This window comes from Ciconia boyciana, chromosome 6 (genome assembly GCF_034638445.1).
Source record: "Ciconia boyciana chromosome 6, ASM3463844v1, whole genome shotgun sequence".
Taxonomy (NCBI): Eukaryota; Metazoa; Chordata; class Aves; order Ciconiiformes; family Ciconiidae; genus Ciconia; species Ciconia boyciana.
This window is the reverse complement of record NC_132939.1, coordinates 268,455-285,606: the sequence shown is the minus strand read 5'-3', so window position 1 is coordinate 285,606 and position 17,152 is coordinate 268,455. Positions and strand designations below refer to the sequence as shown.

At 46.2% G+C, this 17,152-nt stretch overlaps 1 protein-coding gene across 2 annotated transcripts; it reads right to left on the bottom strand.

The window, feature by feature from the left end:
- Positions 1-281: 281 nt before the first annotated feature.
- On the bottom strand, positions 282-16,972 carry INCENP (inner centromere protein). Of its 2 annotated transcripts, XM_072864451.1 has the most exons (17): positions 16,785-16,972; positions 16,577-16,690; positions 15,054-15,853; positions 12,937-12,988; positions 12,736-12,769; positions 10,401-10,479; positions 9,796-9,847; positions 9,354-9,471; positions 9,134-9,268; positions 6,911-7,020; positions 6,402-6,522; positions 5,506-5,628; positions 4,779-4,951; positions 4,397-4,487; positions 2,728-2,841; positions 1,361-1,520; positions 282-621 (listed from the first exon to the last, which is right to left on the bottom strand). In XM_072864451.1, exons 1-17 carry the CDS (start codon positions 16,919-16,921, stop codon positions 407-409), a joined length of 2,628 nt encoding a protein of 875 aa, XP_072720552.1. In that variant the 5' UTR covers positions 16,922-16,972; the 3' UTR covers positions 282-406. The 2 variants fall into 2 exon arrangements, with proteins under 2 accessions (XP_072720552.1, XP_072720553.1); XM_072864452.1 differs by lacking the exon at positions 2,728-2,841 and having other exon boundaries at positions 16,785-16,971.
- Between the last annotated feature and the right edge of the window lie 180 nt (positions 16,973-17,152).

The following is a 17,152-nucleotide window of genomic DNA, read 5'->3' as shown; positions in this document are numbered from 1 at the left end:
TACAGGTACTCTGGCTTCAGCCACGGCGTGGGCAGGGACAGCACAGACATACAACTTTCATCTGCTGCTGGCAGCTACTACCAGGCCTGCTTGGCTGAAGAGGGGAGGATCGTATAGCTTTAGGTGATGCGCTCTCATGACCTAAAGGTCTAAATCTTTGCCAGCTTAAAGCTAAGGGTAAAAGGAGATGCATCCTTCCAAGGCAATATCTCCCAAAAGCTTGCTGTTTTGCCTAACAGTGAGAAAATAAGCCCCGAAAAGAGAAAATGCAAGAGGCCCAGTAAGAGCTGACATTTATTCAATGCTAATACCTAAAGATTTACAGATACTGAACAGTAACTCTTTTCTCGCCTAGAGAGACAGAAATGCATACCCACTGCTCCACAAGAAACAGCCGCTGCCCACCTCAGTACTTTTTCAGGCTGTATGGCAGACCTAGAACCGATTTGGCACCTGGAAATGGCGGGGAATTCCACACAGCAGAGCTCGTGCGCTTGAAGTAGCGTGGTTTGCTTTTGTAAAAGATGTCCTCCAGCTTGGGGCTTGCAATCACCCCAAAGAGTGCATCAATGTTGGGAGGGTTGTAGTACTGGTGGATTACAGCTTGGCTAAGCTGGTTCCCTGGAGAAACAAAAGATTAAATTTTCATTATTTTTTTTAATTGAAATTGCTGTGTAGGCTGTTTGCATGCAATGCGTCCCTGCTCTCCTCATCTCTAATCACAATGAGATTGCAAATGGGAGAAATCCTGCAGTATTTGATGTTTTAAAGCACCCTGTTTCTAAAGCTTCAGCATAGATCACTTGGAGGGCAAATATTGCATGTACTGAATTCTGTCCAGGAACTAGAATAAATTTGCAAGAGCTAAGGTTTCTCAGCTTTTCTTCCTGCAGATACCGTTAGTTTCCCTGCAACTTCTTAGCTCCCCTGGGGTTGGCAGAATATGAAATTATGGAACTGAGTATTTCAAAACCAGAACAGCCACCGGTCTGGAGCCTAGCCCATGACATCTGGCATTACTTCGCTTTTTAAAGATAAATCAATGTCAAGCAGGCTCAAGGCCAGAGCAGTAGTTCATAATTACTCCATTCACACTGGCAAAATGACACTAGGGGCTCTGTTAAGTAAGTTTAAAAAGAGTATTGTTCCCCAATATTGTCCCATGAAGCTCCCCAAGTGGTAGAGAAGCCCTTGACTCAGCACTCCAGCCACACTGCTAGAGGTTAGTACTTTTAACTGCAGCGCGCAAGTAGGAGGAGCTGGGCAAAATCTTACACCAGGTCATCTTATCCGCTGGAGCAAAGCTGCAGTAGGGTTTGCTGGGGGCTCTCAGGACAGATTTGAACCTGCTAACACGTACCAGTGGCCCAGGCAGGGATGGGCTTGCGAGGCTGGCTTTCGTCATCAGTAGAGTCATCGCTGTTCAGATCCAGTCCATAGTTGTTTGGATTTATCGTGGGGGGCTTTGGCTCTTTATGGGCCTGGGGAGTCATCTGGTATGAATTGCAGGCAGGTGAATTCTAGGAGACAAATATATCCCACAGGCATCAGATGCAGTAGTACTGCTACGCTTCCGAGCTGCAGCGAGGCGCGTGTAGTGCAGAATACCTCAATATTCCACTGCTTGCTTTACTGCATAATTGCAAAGCCTGAAGTTTGGCAGTTCTAAAGTTTTGACTCAAGAACTTGACTCAAGTTCTAAAGTTTTGACCTAATTACAACTTTGCATTGCCTTCTCCTGTTTAATTAGGCACTTAATTGGCTATGTATGGCATGACCAAGCCAGCAATACATTCATCTAATATAAATACAGCAGTTCCATTCAATTCAAGCAAAGCTTAAATAGAGTTGTTACATCCTCAAAGCTGGAGCCGAGTAATGTGCTTTAAAGACTCTGCAACCAAACTTCTGGGCTTGTTTAATAATGTTAAACTGAATACTACCTTGTAGAGAATATGCACATATCAGCTCAGAACAAACTGTACTGTAATCTTGATGGGAACAGCATGACTGAAGGAAGTGCAAGCGATGAAGAAAAACATAAAAATGCAAATCTCACTAGCCATGAAACGTAAGTCAGTCCTTAACTAGAGGGACAAGTCTCTCTAGAGAGCTGGAAACAGTTTCTTCCCCGCAAGAGGCTGCCTTCATGGCTTTGTGTCCAGTAACATTAACTCATATTTCACTGGGTTTTGCCTTTAAAGATTAAAATATATAGCTTTGGAAGGAGATAAAGGTCCATCTCTTTGTCTTCAATGTTCAAGACACATACCTCACCTCCACGATCTTCCCAAGTTCCATCGGTAGTGAGGCACAAATGTGATACTATTCCATAGACTCTGCTGCCATCCTGTGGCTGCTTCCGACTTTGAACTTAAATAACTATTTCAGCATTGCTGCTGCCTGTGAGGCTCATCCAGTATTTAAAGAGCTTAGAAAGGCAAGGCAACTTTAACAGCCACTGCCTTACCCTGACAAGAAAATCCTGGCAAATACTTGCCACTTCCCTTCCCTCCTTTTCACTCCCCAAAAGTCAATTAAATACTCGAGGCCACCAGGAGTCAACCTCAGATAACCAGGAAAAAAGTTTACAGAATCCCTTCATTACTGAAAGGGAATATAAAAAGCAGAGGGTAAAACTGCCCATTGTAACAGCATGTCAGTGCTGGAATCAAAGGTCTCTGATGTCATCCCTTAAAGAAATTTCACCAGAGAGAGCAGAATTACCTCTGTGTTTTCTAGGTGCTGTGTTTGGGCTATATCTTTAGCCTGTTGTTCCTCTGGGAGTTTCTTCTGTTCTTGCTCCTGCCTCTTCATCTCTGCTAGCCTCTGTTCCTCCTGCTGGCAAGCCGACATCACAAATTAATCTTATGAACTAAGCTACGCTGCTAATCCAGGGATCCATTTTTTCATACACAAAAAAAAAATCTAAGCATCTAATTGCAAGTCTTTGTTACTTGTGATGCTAAGGAGCACTTTGAACACAGTGCAGTGAACAAATGCAATGCAACAGTTTGAGCCTTCCTCACCAAGGGGCGCAAATTGACCTTCCCATTTAAGACCATTAGTTGCCTTCCTCTGATAATGCAATGACCTCATGCTTTGAAAAACTCGCTACTGACTTTATCTTTAGGATATAAACATCAGAAACCAGCTGACCATCTGCAGACGGAAAAGTCTGCGCTACGGATCTTAGCCTCTCTTTAGACTAATAAACAGTATCTTTAGAGACCAAGTCATCCCATTGTGCAGTAACAGTCCCAAACAAGTCAAAGGAATCTCGTCCTATGAATGCTTACTTTTTCCTGTTGGATCTAAAGGAAACCAAGAGGCTGCTAACTCAAACAGCAGACGTCTAAAACCAAGTGAAATACACCCCGCCCAGTCTTAACAGCAGGACAAGTCGTACACAGGTCTACCACCAGCTGCCTGTCAACTTCACGGAGCTAAGCGGCAGGGTGAGGAGCTTGCTGGGCACGCAGGGATCCCCACCAAGGAACTCAGCTCCCTGAAGGTAGCTGGACAACGCCTGGCAGCGTCCTAATACCACAGCTCTGCTAAGTGGAGCGGCGATGATTTCAGGCAAGCATTGGACAATTTCCAATCAACTATTCCAACCTTCTGTTCTTTCTCACAAATCGTCTTAAGTGCAAGTTGTCCCAGATCTTATTTAAACCAAAAAGCAACAGTCCAAATAGCAAAGGGTTTGCTACCAATTCCCAGCAATTATTGTGTGCAAATCTTTCAGAAGGGACACTCCACAAGCTACCTGAACACCACCTGTGGGCTTTAGCTCTGCTCCGGTGAAAATGCATGCTGTGAGTTAAGCAAAAACCTGAGCCTATCCAGCTGCAGCTGCTTTATCCAAATAGCATGGACTGCCAAGGCATCAAAAGCTCCCTCTTCAACACCACAAGCAAAAAAGCCTGCTTAGTTATCCTATGCTGGCATAGCCGTTGCAGAAAATAACCTGACAAAGTCTACAGTCTGTACTTGTGGATCTGCTGAAGGTGGCACAAAATCAAGGTAAAAATTGGTGGTAAAAATTGAGATATTGCTTCTGAAAAGTCTGGGATTAATTATTGCTTGATATCAAGAGAGGTACAGATACGCCTGGGCACAGAAAGGGGGAAGAGCCAAAAACCTCACTTCAATTCAACGTGTGCATTATCTGTCCTTTCTTCTTGCACTGCTGCCATCTAAAGAGAGCAAACACAGCTTTTTATCCAGAGAACAGACTCTGGGTAAAATCTCCTTTGGTTGGCTCAAGCTCAGAAGTGCAACAACTCGCTCCTCAGGGTTCTTGAGAGCTTCGCAGCTCAGCTGCTCCTAACAGTACTGGCTACCGAAGTCAGATCCACATGGCTCTACCCATCTACAAAAAGAGAGTACTTACTTCTTTCTTCTCCATCTCGTCATGGAGCTGTTCTTTAGCAGCCAACACTTCCTTCTGCAGGCGAGCAGCCTTCTCCTGTTGTTCACGGAGCCTGAGAACCAAAGCAACAGACCATTACCCTCAAAACTACACGGGGGTACCCTCCCATCCGGTGCCTGCTGCAAACCCCTCTTTCTCACAGCTTTTCAGGGCACTGCCCACCATACTTCCTACATTGAGCCCAGAATTCCTTCTTGGCAGCTCAGTACCCATGATGGTCCAGAGTTGCTCTGACAACTCAAAGTAGCTCTTCACTGCTTGAGCCTTTCACTAATGCCCTCTGTTCCTGCTTCTTTTCAAAGGCCCAGCACAGAATTTAGTACATAAATTGATATCGTCTTACTTTTCTGCCTGGATCCTCTCCTGTTCCTTCTTCCTCTCCAGCTCTCTCTCTGCAGCCAGGTGTTTCTCTCTCTCCTGTTCTGCCTGTCTCTGCTCAGCAATCTTCCTGGCACGTTCCTGCTCCTCTTCCTTCCTCTTCTGCATTAGCTCTTTGTGCCGACGTTCCTCCTCCTCCTGGTAAGCCCAACAAGGCAATTACTCACCTTACATTGTACAGGAACAGGCTCCAAAACAAAGAAGCAGGAACACCTTATTTGACCCAAGTCTTTAGCACCTATCCCTACACAGCAGGGAAACAACTCAGGCCTAAAGTCCCAGTGCTTTCAAGGTAAGTGCATCATCTCTCCAGCTATTTCAATGCTGGCCTTTCCCTGCCTGCAGTGTACCCCAAAGGGCCTAATGGACACCATGCTCTGGATCTCCGAGAGACAGGTGTAACAGATTTTAATACTTGCCGATCCACAAATTAAGGTCTTTAGTAAGAATCTGTCCAGAACTGCGGAAGAAATGTGGGTCACAACCACCACTAACAGCTTACAGCACATTGCAAGAGGAAGCAGCAAGCACAACATTGCAGAGAGCTTAAGGACAAAGCCTCTCTGCTACACTAATTTTCGCTCAGTTGGTTCGTGTTAGTACTCCCACTGGATTCCTTGCTTACAAAGACTGTGGCAGATTGCGGCCATTTTAATTGCATGCAGGATGATAGGATGGGCTCCAGCACGGACCTGCTGCAGTGCTTTTTGTTTTCTGGCCTCTTCATCATGCCTGCGTCGGGCCTCTGCTTCTTCCATTTTCTTGGCAGCTGCTTTCTTTTTGGTCTTCTCTTCTGCCAACCTTTCTTCCCGCACCTAAGACACACACATAGCTAGCTGAACACTTCAGTCTCATGGGACAGTTCTCTGTGCTTGTGAAATATCACAGTAGCAAGTCTCAAGATGCAGAGCTCCCACCCTCTCATGGGGCAAAGCTTCCTTTTTTGCCACCAGGAGCCAATGAGACCTGCAGTCTATTTTAAAAAGGTAATATTTGGGGAAATTACCTTCTTTTACGTCTCCACAGGAAGAGATATAATCTGAGCCTATTCTGGTATTTGTACATCTAATACCACAAAAGCCATCAGAATATATTCTCAGAACCATTAAATAAGAAAAGCAGATGGAGATAATTATAGCAGACAAATGACTGCTACGGTCACGTGCAACTTGTCTGGAAGTCTCAGACACAAGAAAGGCTCTGGAGGAAGTATGTTTATGTTCACCTCTTCATCTGTTAGTCAGATGGGAGAACAACTTCACAGAGATAAAGCCTCAGGGCCATTACGCTGGCTTTACCTACTTGAAGTTCTTCATCTGACTAACAGAGCCTTAATAAAGACCATTTAGATTCATAATTCTGGAAAATAAGGGTTTTCGTCTGCCATTTGCTGTAACCAAGAGAACAGCAGTCACTCAGAATCACCAGGTTTCTGGAAAGTTCTTTACTCAACTCTTCTCCAGTTCGTTCTCTAGATTTCAAGCAGCCTCAGTTCCTCCCCTTCTGGAAGGCACGCTTGTGTGGCATCATCTACCGCAATAGATTATTTATTCTCCCAAATAAACTCTACAGGTACATTAGGCCTTACCCTCTCAGTCTTCTCATCAAACAGAGCTATCTTCTGCTCGATGCGCCTTTTCCTCTCTTCCTCTATTTGCTCTGCCCGTTCCCGAGCTTGCAACACTTTGCGCAGGCGCTCCTCACGCTTCCTATAGGACACAGGGCAACTTTATCATTGTAGTCCAGCTAGATGAGTTCCTTACAACTCAAATACAAGGCCAAGAGGCACAGCTCTTGGGCAGCATGAAATTCAATGAACCAAATACACCATTCATTTAAACGTTAGCAATATTTTTAAGCTCCATCTGAGACAGAGGACTTAAGACAAAAAGCTGAAGAAGCAGTCAACTAGGATAGTTAACTTTTTATTAGCATTCTAGATAGATACCATGAGAACAAATACTGTCTTTGCGGTGTGAGAGCAAGCAGACAAGAATTTTTGCTGCATGTATGGACTTTGCAAGATAAAAGACCTAGATATAGGGACCTACAGGTGCAGAGAGAGCAGTCCAGACAAGGCAGAAAGCATATACTCACAGCTTTGCCTCTTCTAGTCGCCGTTTCTTTTCTTCCTCCAGTTTTTGTTTTCTCAGCTGCTCAGCTTCTTGCTTTTTCCTCAGAGTCTCTAGTTTCTGTCTCTCCTTTTCCTGAGGTGGATTGAAATGTGATTATACCCACCTGCCAGGGCTTCTTTCTACCTCATCTTGCTCAGGTTAAGTAAGGGCCCAGAGATAACACCAAGGAACTGCAGCCAGAACCAAGGGATGGCAACAAGCCTGAAACAGAGCTCAGGTAGCCTGTGACATGGTCGTGGATGTTTGGGAACAGATGCAATGGAAAACAAGGCAGTGGTGTTAATCTCAGAGAGCAAGAAAAGAAGCTGGGAAGTTGCCTGAAGTCCAGGCAGCTTCCACAGAGATTGCAGACAGACAGCACTGTGATTTATGTTGGTAAAAAGAACCAAAAAAGCAGTGCTAATGCTTGGCAGTGATACTGACTTCCTACAGCGAGGGTAGGGGACAGATGGTGCTCTAGGAAACACCTTGCTTACTTCAACTCAGAGCTCCCACTGGCGTCTTTGCTTCCCACAAAGCTTTATCTCATGGTAAACCACCACCTTTTAGACAGAGTGCTCGCAGCTCGCTTCAAGCACACAGTCAGCCCCATATATCATCTAGACAGAAATGCAGGGCATTTTTCTCATTTTCCTAAACGGGCCAGCTAACTCAGCCTAAGTATACTGCCAATTAGAAGAGCAAGATCCAGCCATCACTGCAGTCACAGCAAACAGATTAAGATAAACTATTTTCATGCCAGATTTGATGCAGATGCCTAATTATGCCAGGCCTGGTCTTAGTACAAACCCATAGATAAACACAGTGAAATATTCAAGTGATTACCTTATGTTGGGCTCCATGTTGTAAATGACTGGTGTTATTAGTATCCAAACGGGCTAATTTAAAACTAACAATTATATCTTATTGCTCTGGTGCTATTTAATTATGTTTAGCCCTCACATGGAAAAAATCCTGAGAGGAAGTTGCCTGCACGACTCTAAGCAGTACGACCGTGACAGCTTTCAGCAATACGAAGAAGCTCTGGTATTAGGTTGCCAGACAGAAGCTAGATGCAGGAAAACCAGTTTCTGCAGTATGCCCTCCTCTCCCTCCCCAACTCTCCTGCAAGTGAAAACAAGCCTTCGAACTATCTTATTTTGCAGGCAAGTTGCTGGGTATTAGAAGCATGAGCAATCTACACTCGGCATGCCAGCTTCTAGCATGTCCCTAGGCGCGTCCATGAAGCTACACCCTTGTACTTGCCTGACGCTGTCAGAGCGCTATTCTGGAATAGCGACTAGAGCACACTGATTGAAACCTGCTTTTCCTTGAACACTGACTTCTCTTCCGAGTTAAATACCAAATCTAAATGCAGATCAGGTAAGAGCGAGGGCTGCCCATCAGTGATGCCAGTAGTATTCCTACTGCAAGTCCAGCCCAGGTAATTAAGTGATCATGACTTATGACCAAACTGTCCTGTGCAAGCAGAACACAGGGAAAACCAACTCCCTTTGGAAATCTAGAACCAGATCTTCTCAAACCCCATCCACCCAAACAACCACTCTGTTTGGGGTACAGGAGCTTCCCCTGGGATGCTGTAAACTTCACTGTGGTATTGCATAGGTAGAGGCATCTGCCTGCAAACAGCAAAGGTGTGTTGTTTGTCTTTGCTGGTTGCAATAATTATATTACATTGATATTGATGCCTATTAGATTTGGACACTGGCATACTTGTCTCACTGACCCAGCAGTCTCCTATTCAGGACAGCCTCATGTTTCTTCCTGCTTCAAAGGTCTGAAAAACCTCAGAACGTCAGAAGTTTGCATTTAAGAGGCATATGCTCAGATCTCACTCATCAGAAAAGTCTTAGAAAGGTGACTTTGGATGTGCAGAGTTCAGTTATATATACACACCTCAGCTGCAGTATTCAAAATCCCCTTGATTTTCATTTCCCAGTTTTCCTTCCCAACTGTTACTTGCTAATACCACAGGGGAATGCTACGGTAATAAAGCTTACAGTCCAAATTAGAACTCTTTAGGAAGCTGACTAATCACAATTTTATTTAGTTTATGTAAGTGTAAACAGACAGCTTAAAATTACTTCTCAGTTTAATATGGGTTGAAAAGTTTCTTTCACGTCTGCGCTTTAACTTAGACACTCATCAGACCATCACGTACTAGCTTACAACCATCTCGTCTTACCTTGGGATCGGATTGGAGAGGAGTGTTGTACCTGATAAAAGATTTTATTACTCCATTTCTCCCCACAGAGCTTGGCGTCATGAGGAGCTGGTTCTTCTGCACAGTGTGCAAAAATGTTTTGAAAGGACGTACAACCTATGAGAGGAATGCCAAAAACAATCCTCAGGAGCGTGAGTAAGAAACAGGTCGGTGAAATACATCAGGGTTACAAAGATCTTACTTTGCTGGCTGGAAAGGTAGGGGATGGGGTCTTTCTTCTCAGAGGAGAAAGTCCTCCATCTTCTGCTTGCTGATTGTCATAGCGTTCATCCACAGCTCTTTTGTAACTTGGCTTTCTCCTGTGAGAAAAATATAATCCATCACACACGGCAAAGCGTCCTGAGTGTCTCAAAGTCAGGTTTAAAAAACGGTCATAAAACTATCCTAGCTTAAAAGATGTTTCATTGTGCATACAAAAGTAGATATCCAATAAAAAAATTTCTAATGTGATAGAAGATACAAATTAAATCCTTTTTTCATAGGGGCAGAGAAAACGTATTGCAAAAGTTTCATAGTCACAAAGCACTGAAGCCATTTAACAATGTTTCAGCGTGGAACCTGCTTTGAACTGGACTACGGATCTCCAGAGGCACCTTCCAACCAGAATGATTCTATGAACATACCTGGCACTCTGGGGTGGTTCCTGGGTCTCCACATTCTTATTTAAGTTACTTTCTGAAAGAAAACATAGTTACACAGTTAGTTCTAGCAGAAGAAAAATCCCTTCCAACACAGCTTTGAAAGCAGACGACAGATTTAGCAGCTCACTAAGTAACAAAAAAGCCTGCCATGAATTATGCACAGCAGGACCTTTCTTGCTTTCAGCAAGCAACTGCCCAGCGCCATTCAAACCTAGAAATACGAAATAAAGCAAAGCTGTCTGCAGTAACCTTGGTGTGCAGTTTGCACTAATGCAGTGCTATTGTGTTCTGCACAGACACAGAGCAACTGCTTGCTTCAGAAACAGGGTTCGACTAGGCCTCCCATAGCCTGGAGAACACACATCCCTCCATCTTCGTTTGCATGTGCTTTCCAGGATGGAAAATAACTCCAGCACAGAACTTCTAACTGCTAATCTCTTGAAACAAATCCTCGCTTGTCAAAGATTAGATGAGTCTTTCAAACTGGGCTCTCAAATTAACTAGCCAATCTTTCAAGCTTCCCAGTCAGCCTCCCAACAAAGCGATGACTTTTTAAAATTCTGCCACAAAAATCCTCTGGAAGCTACCGTTGTTGCTCGTCTCCTGCGGCTGTTCGTTTCTGCTGATGGTTCGAGAGCGAAGTGACATTCGTGGACTTTGGAGATTCTGTAGGAAAAGCAAATAGGTTTCAGCACAATTCTCACACAGAAACAGCTAATTACTGTTTCAGATCGTGATGTCATTCTGACAAGGACACTGTCTGCCATATTACCAGAGAATGCAAAGCCGCATGCATAGTATAAAGTATTGGTGCCAGTACCCAGGGTGAAGTCCTAACCTCCAGCTGTGAAAAATACCTCAGGACACCATCTTGGTAAATTCCTTGATGTCGTGTCATCACCAGAAGCACAGTTGTTAACAGAACACAAGTATCTGCAACGAGGGACTGACTGCTTAAACTGAACAAACTCATAAACTATTAAGGACAAAAGCATTTCAAGTTGGAAATCTGTTTATGCTTGCTGGACTTCTGGCAGACAGTCAGGCAGCGCTCATTTTACTTAGCAGTGATGAATGGACAAACAGGGAGACAGCAAAGACAAAGAGCTCATTTCCTTAATGTATCTGCTTCTGTTATGAATGTGATATGCATTGCTATTTGCCACCTTTGCACTTACACTGATACAAAATTCTGTTGTGATAATGGTTTTATATGCCTGGGAGAGAGCAGGCAATGGCTTTTGAGGTCTGCACTCTGCTAGCAATACAAGCATTAACTCCACTCCCCAAACCCACGCTGGCCGGCATGTGGGCTGGCAGACACAAAGGAATTGGGAAGAGAAGAAAAAAAAAGTAGGGAAACTTTATCCTCCCCAAATGCTTCTGTAAAGTCTTATCCTAAGGCTAGGTATAGGGAGCATCTTGTAGCCCAAAAGAAGGACATAATTAATTTGAGATCAGGCCTGAGGAAAATCTGGCCTTTAAGTAACAGCATGCATACAGGTACTGTCTTTATATGTTCCTACGGACAAAGATATTTTCTGGTTTGAGAATGCTGCTGAGTCACCGCATGTTCACACTGCTTACAGCTCCTAAAGGAAGTCTCTGGCAGAAACCAAACCATGTTTGGTTTGCCAAGAAAACTGCCGATAGATAGATAGGATAAGGTAACCTGGTGACATAGGCTAAGAACGGGACAGGCTACAAGGTCCCACTCCCAACAGCAGTGGTATAGAAATAAAAGATGAGGATCAAGGATAGATCAAACACTACATGGACTAGGCTGTATTTATAAATCCATCAGGGTACGGAAACAAAGGATACGAGTCCTCTATTCACAGATCTGCAAAGCAGTCTGTTCATGTCTCTCTTCTCTCCATTTTCCCTTTAATCTGTCCTACAATTGTAACTCAGGCAAGCTAAAAATCCAGAGGCACTTGAAACTTTTGCAGATCTACTGACAAGCACAGCCATAAAAGCATGTATAAGCCTGTCCTTGCTTACAGAAGCACTTAAGGCCACAGAGCACCACTCCATTAATTCAGTCTTTGCTTATTGAAAATTATTCTGGACAAAACACTGACATAATCCTGGGATTTCTTCCTCAGTAGCGCAGTGAGAATTGTGGAGGGATATGTTTTGATCTGAATGATATTCACAAATTTCTGTGGTTGTCTTAAGACAAACTGACAAGCTTTGAATAATCTGCAGGACTAACAAAAAGGTCAAAAGAAGCTTTTAAAATACAGAAATAGTAATAGTGTACAAACTCTGTCCAACTGAAAAAACCTGCCCTGAATTATAAGAAGGTGATTTCTCTGTATAGATTCAGGATTGAATTTTCATACAACTGATCTCTAGCAAGAGGCTAAGAAGCAAAAGCCAGAAAGCAGGCCTCTACTCCAAATGCCAGTGATACCAAGGTCGGTATTCAGCTCTGGTGTGCAGCAACCCATCATTTACATTTAAATATATTTATGCAAAACGACAGAGAATGCTATTTTCCAGTCAAAGTTAGCCTTGTCTTTGAAAGCATCTGAGCCTGTGACACCATACTGACAAGAATTGCCCTACCTGCATCCAAAATAAGCCTTGGGTCACATGTGCTCATTTTCCAAATAAAACTTTACTGGGTTTTGTTTTGCAGTTTTGGAACATTGCGATTAAAACAGACTTGACAATCTCAGACTTTCTCTAGTCTGTGTATCGGAACCAGGGAGGCTATGGATAGGCTCACGCACGTATGCGAGCCGAGCACTCTATGCCTTCTTTATTCAAGTGCTATGCAGCAGGTTGACCGAGTCCAGCGATCTGTGGCCAGAGCTCCCTAATTCCCCAATAACAAGTGAGAGGAGTATTCAACACATTTTGCTCACAAGTCCAAAGAAAGAGAAATGCTTTTAATCTCTGCCTAAATCTTACCAACTTGGAGGGGGTACAAGGTCCAGGAGGAGGCCTAGGGAGAAAAAAAAAAGAAAAGAGGCAGCCATGTTTAATAACATCAAGGAAACAGGGAAGCCACTTGTTATCTGCAAGCAGTGCATTTTATACCAAGAATGCCACTGTCAAAAAATCCTCCAAGCAGGATATTAAGGATAAAGAAATATCTTAAAGTAGTCTCACCCAGTTTTGAGAACTGTTTCTTCATCCTCTGGCACCTCTCCAGAACTGGAGACTGCAGGAAAAGAAAAAAAATGGCACAGCTATAACATACGGGTGCAGGCCAGGACTCTTTGCAGGAGCAAAGTTCACTCAAGGCTGCTGTAGGGGCATTCGCTCTGCCTCCTGGGTTACTGCCGGCAATTCAAATGCGTGCTGCTACAAGTGAGGGCAGCTGAAGATACCTAAGTAGCACTAGAGAAAAGGCTGCCTGCAATTTTAATATATGAAAACAGATATTTTCAATTATAGATGAGTTCAAAGTGGTATTCAATGAGCTTGCATTAAGAGTGAGTAGGTTTGAGCTTAGACTCATTTTGCAGGGCCACGTCCAGATATTAGCAGTAGTTAAAACCAGCATTATTCACAGTCAGAGTGCTGCTTCCTGCTAAGCAATCCAGCTGGCTCAGTGGTAGCTAGCTTTTAAGTACCAGCACAGCCGGAAACGGCTGTTAATAATTAAGGCGGCAATGCAGCTTCAGCCTGAGTGGAGTACACAAGGGCAGACTTTGCATAGTCAGAGCATGCACGCTGCTCCCACGCTTCCATTGCAGATGTTACCGAAGGAAGCACAAACACATGTGCTGTACACATATCCAGTGCAAGATCTGATGCATTCGAGACACAGCAGACACTCTGCAGTCAATTAAGGTGCTTTGGGCTTTCAAGCATTAACAAGCTCAACTGGAGCTGCCTGAAACATCTCAGTTCCTCTCCTTACACCGGGAAATTTTGACTAGGCAGAAGAACAATCGTGTCAAGTAGTGCAGAGGGAAGAAATAAAGCCTCCCTTAAACCGCCCAGGTAGTGCAGACCCAGACAATGCAGACTGACCATTTAAACCGGGTAGATAAAGCTACTTCAGTGCCTCTTCAGAATTTCAGATGAGAAGACTTCCCTACGGTTTCATTTTGTACCGAGGGAGCCCTCAGCACTGCACTTGGAAACTTACACAGAACTCCACACTACCCTGTTACCAGCACAGGAAACCCTGCACTGGGGACTGCAGTGCTCTGGTTCTGGAAAAACATTCAACTAGAACACTTACATTGGTATGGAAAAAAACCACCACAGTGCTTCTCCAAATATATCCTTCTACGGCAAAAACGGGATAACTCTTCAAGAAAAGTCAGTGTTACACAGCACAAAGCCCACGTAGCTAGGACTGTGCAGATGAACATGTTACAGTAACGTTATGTCAGCTGCATTAGTTCTCCCTTCAAATAAAGAAGTGTGCTGTGCGAAAGAGCCAACCTCTCCTCAGCATCAAATTGCATGGAAGAGGTTCTCGTGCGTCACCTGCATTTCAGGAGCCATTTACTAGTCCACCACTTCCTAGCCACTTCTTTCCCTCAGCTTGAAAAAAAAGGTTATACCCATCGCTTTGTTCTCCTGCACTAAATCCAACGCTTGCATCCCAGTAGCATGGAAGAACGTTTAAATCAGTTTGTCCTTCACTGAAACCTGCCTCTACTGCAAACTGTAAAACTTTGGAAGACTTTTAATAAATTTATAAAGTTCAGCCTAAAAATTCCCTTCTCAAAAGAGAAGCTCTAGAACTAGCAGCCAGATTCTGTTTAAATAGCGGTGAATTTGGGATAGCTACCTCATTTCCCAGAAAACATGCAGGCCTTTGTGAGAGCCCATAACCCTCTTAAGCAGCCACCAGCAGCAACCAACCCCGTTCGCCAGCTTCCTCTTTAACTTTGCAAGCTACCACCACAGACGCGCAGAAGACATTAAGGCTGTTCTCCCAGTTGATTTACAAGGCTGAATTCACAGGTCATGAACTGGCACAGTTACCTGGGTTTCTCTATTCACGTAGGTCTCTAGAAAGCCAGTTTCACAGGTCACGAACTGGCACAGTTACCTGGGTTTCTCTATTCACATAGGTCTCTAGAAAGCCAGTTAGAACATCCATGCCGAATTGCAGCTTGTCTAGCCTAGGAAGATCAGCTGCTGCACCCAAACTGAAGAGCTACCCCCATAACAGTGTTTTCCTTCAGCAGCGAAGAGCAGTAGATCAACAAAAAGAGCAGGAATGGCGCCAAGCAAACGCATCTGGTGACACTCAAACTTACCATCCATGCGACTGGAGGACACGGATGACTTTCGAGCTGCCTTCCTCTTGATCATTGTCCTGGTGACAGATCTCCGGATCATACTTTCCCTCTTGCTGGCTAATGAGTACTTCTCTGCCAAGGAGGTTCTGCGAGTCATGGAAGTTTTACCCATCAGACTTCTACGCACTGAGCGACGGCTCAGCCTAGAGCCTGTCGGAGTCCCTGGGTTATCCTTTATGCGCTGGGAAGGCTCCTTATCAGGCCCCTCTTGTACCTGAGCAGAGTCATCTACCTCCTCCAGCCCAGGCTCTTCACTTAAAATGACTGTAGTATTAGCTGCCTTTGCTGTTGTCCTGGTTTCGGACAGCTTTAGCTTGAGTGCAGCCTCGCTTTCTCCTGCATCGTTTGCCTCGGGGGTATGAGGGACCACGAGCTCAGAGGCTGCAGGCACAGGCGGCGGTTTGGCAACCCTGCTTTCCTTGGGAGGACCATCACCTGAGCTCAAGAGGATGGTCGTGGAGAGCTTCTCTGCTGGTTTAGAGGCACTCTTCTGGAAGTGTATCTCAGTGCTAATGTGATCACTGACAGCAGCTTCTACTAAGGGAACCTTCCCTTCTGCTTGCTGGGCAGGAGGGGTCTCAGGAATGACCTGTGAGCTTTTAGCAGATGTTGCAGCCTGGGATCTTGTCACACAGTGAGGTGGAGAGACTTCTTTGGCCTCAGCCCTGATTAGTTCCAGGTTTTCTTTATTGCGGAGTCGTTGAGAATATCGTGCAGAGGGCACCAGTTTGAGACTGCTATTCCTCCTTCTAGATAATCTAACAACAGAAACAGGGCATTAGACTGGAACTGGATTCAGGAATAGACCAGAACTCCTATCAAAAGCGTCCATCTGCAGATCCCTGACCGAAAGCACAGTAAGCAGAAATAGCCTGTCTACATACTTATTTGTAAGGTCCCTGTACAACGGCCCACTGCTGCTCTGTAAGCCCGTGCTGGAGAGAGCAGGTGGCTCGAAGCTCTTCCACGCACAAACGGGAACGCGCAGAGAAACAAAGCTAAAACATCTGGGACGAGCCCCTCCGAGAGCTCAGTACGCACGGAGCTGCAGAAAGTGGCTCACGCAGAAAGTAACCAAGGTGCGCAATCCCTCGAGAGCAGCAGAGATAACGAGAGAAAGAGGAAACGCAGAGATACAAAACGGAGCGGTGGCAAATAGCAGGGCTCGCCAGGAGAGCCCTGGTGCCACCGCACGCCCAGGCCGGCAGGCTGAGCGCCCCCGGGCCGCGGCGTCTGGCCAGCCCTTTAAGGCCGGGATGGCGGGGGAACCCCAGGGCACAGGCGGCGGGGAGGAGGTTATCTTCGTGCCTCCTCTCGCAGCGGATTTTTGCAGCCTCCCACGAGCCCCCCGCCTTCCTCAGGGGCCGAGGGAAGCCGCTGGGCTCCGCCGGCAGCCGGCCCGTCCCCTCCTCCCGAGCGGCACTTGCCGGGTTCCAGCTCCCCCGGCTCCCGGCCCCACGGGAGAGCCCCGGCGGGCCTACCTCTTCCTGCCCAGCTCCTGGTTCTCCTCCTGCAGGACCGAAAGGCGCTTCCTCCGCTGCCGGTTCTTCTGCGACGGCGTCTTGGGCATCAGCTCCGGCTCGTCACTGTAGTGGCTGCGAGGGGAAGGGGAGAGGTGGGGGGGGGGGGTCAGCGCGGGGAGCAGCCGGTAACGGCCCGGTGCGGGCGGCAGTGGGGGGGGGTCGGTACCTGCTGAACATCCTGGCCGCCTCCTCGCGGATCTCCTCCAGCCACACCAGGTCGGTATCGTCCACCTGCCGCAGGAACTCCGCCAGCCGCCGGCTGCATACCGCCGGCAGCTGCGCCGGGCCCGCCGCCGCCATCATCGCCTCAGCCGCCCCTGCCCCAACCGCCCGCGCGCGCCCCCAGCCCAGCCCCGCCGCCCGCCTGGAATTCAAACCTAGCGCCCGCCTTCCGCCCTGCCGACGTCACCGCCCGCCAGCCTATCGCCGCCACGCCGCCCCCCAGCCCGCCCTCCCCATTGGCTGCGAGGCGGCATGAGAGCGCTCAAAATCGGCTCCGCTCTGCTCACCGGTCTCTGTGGTCACGGAGGTCTC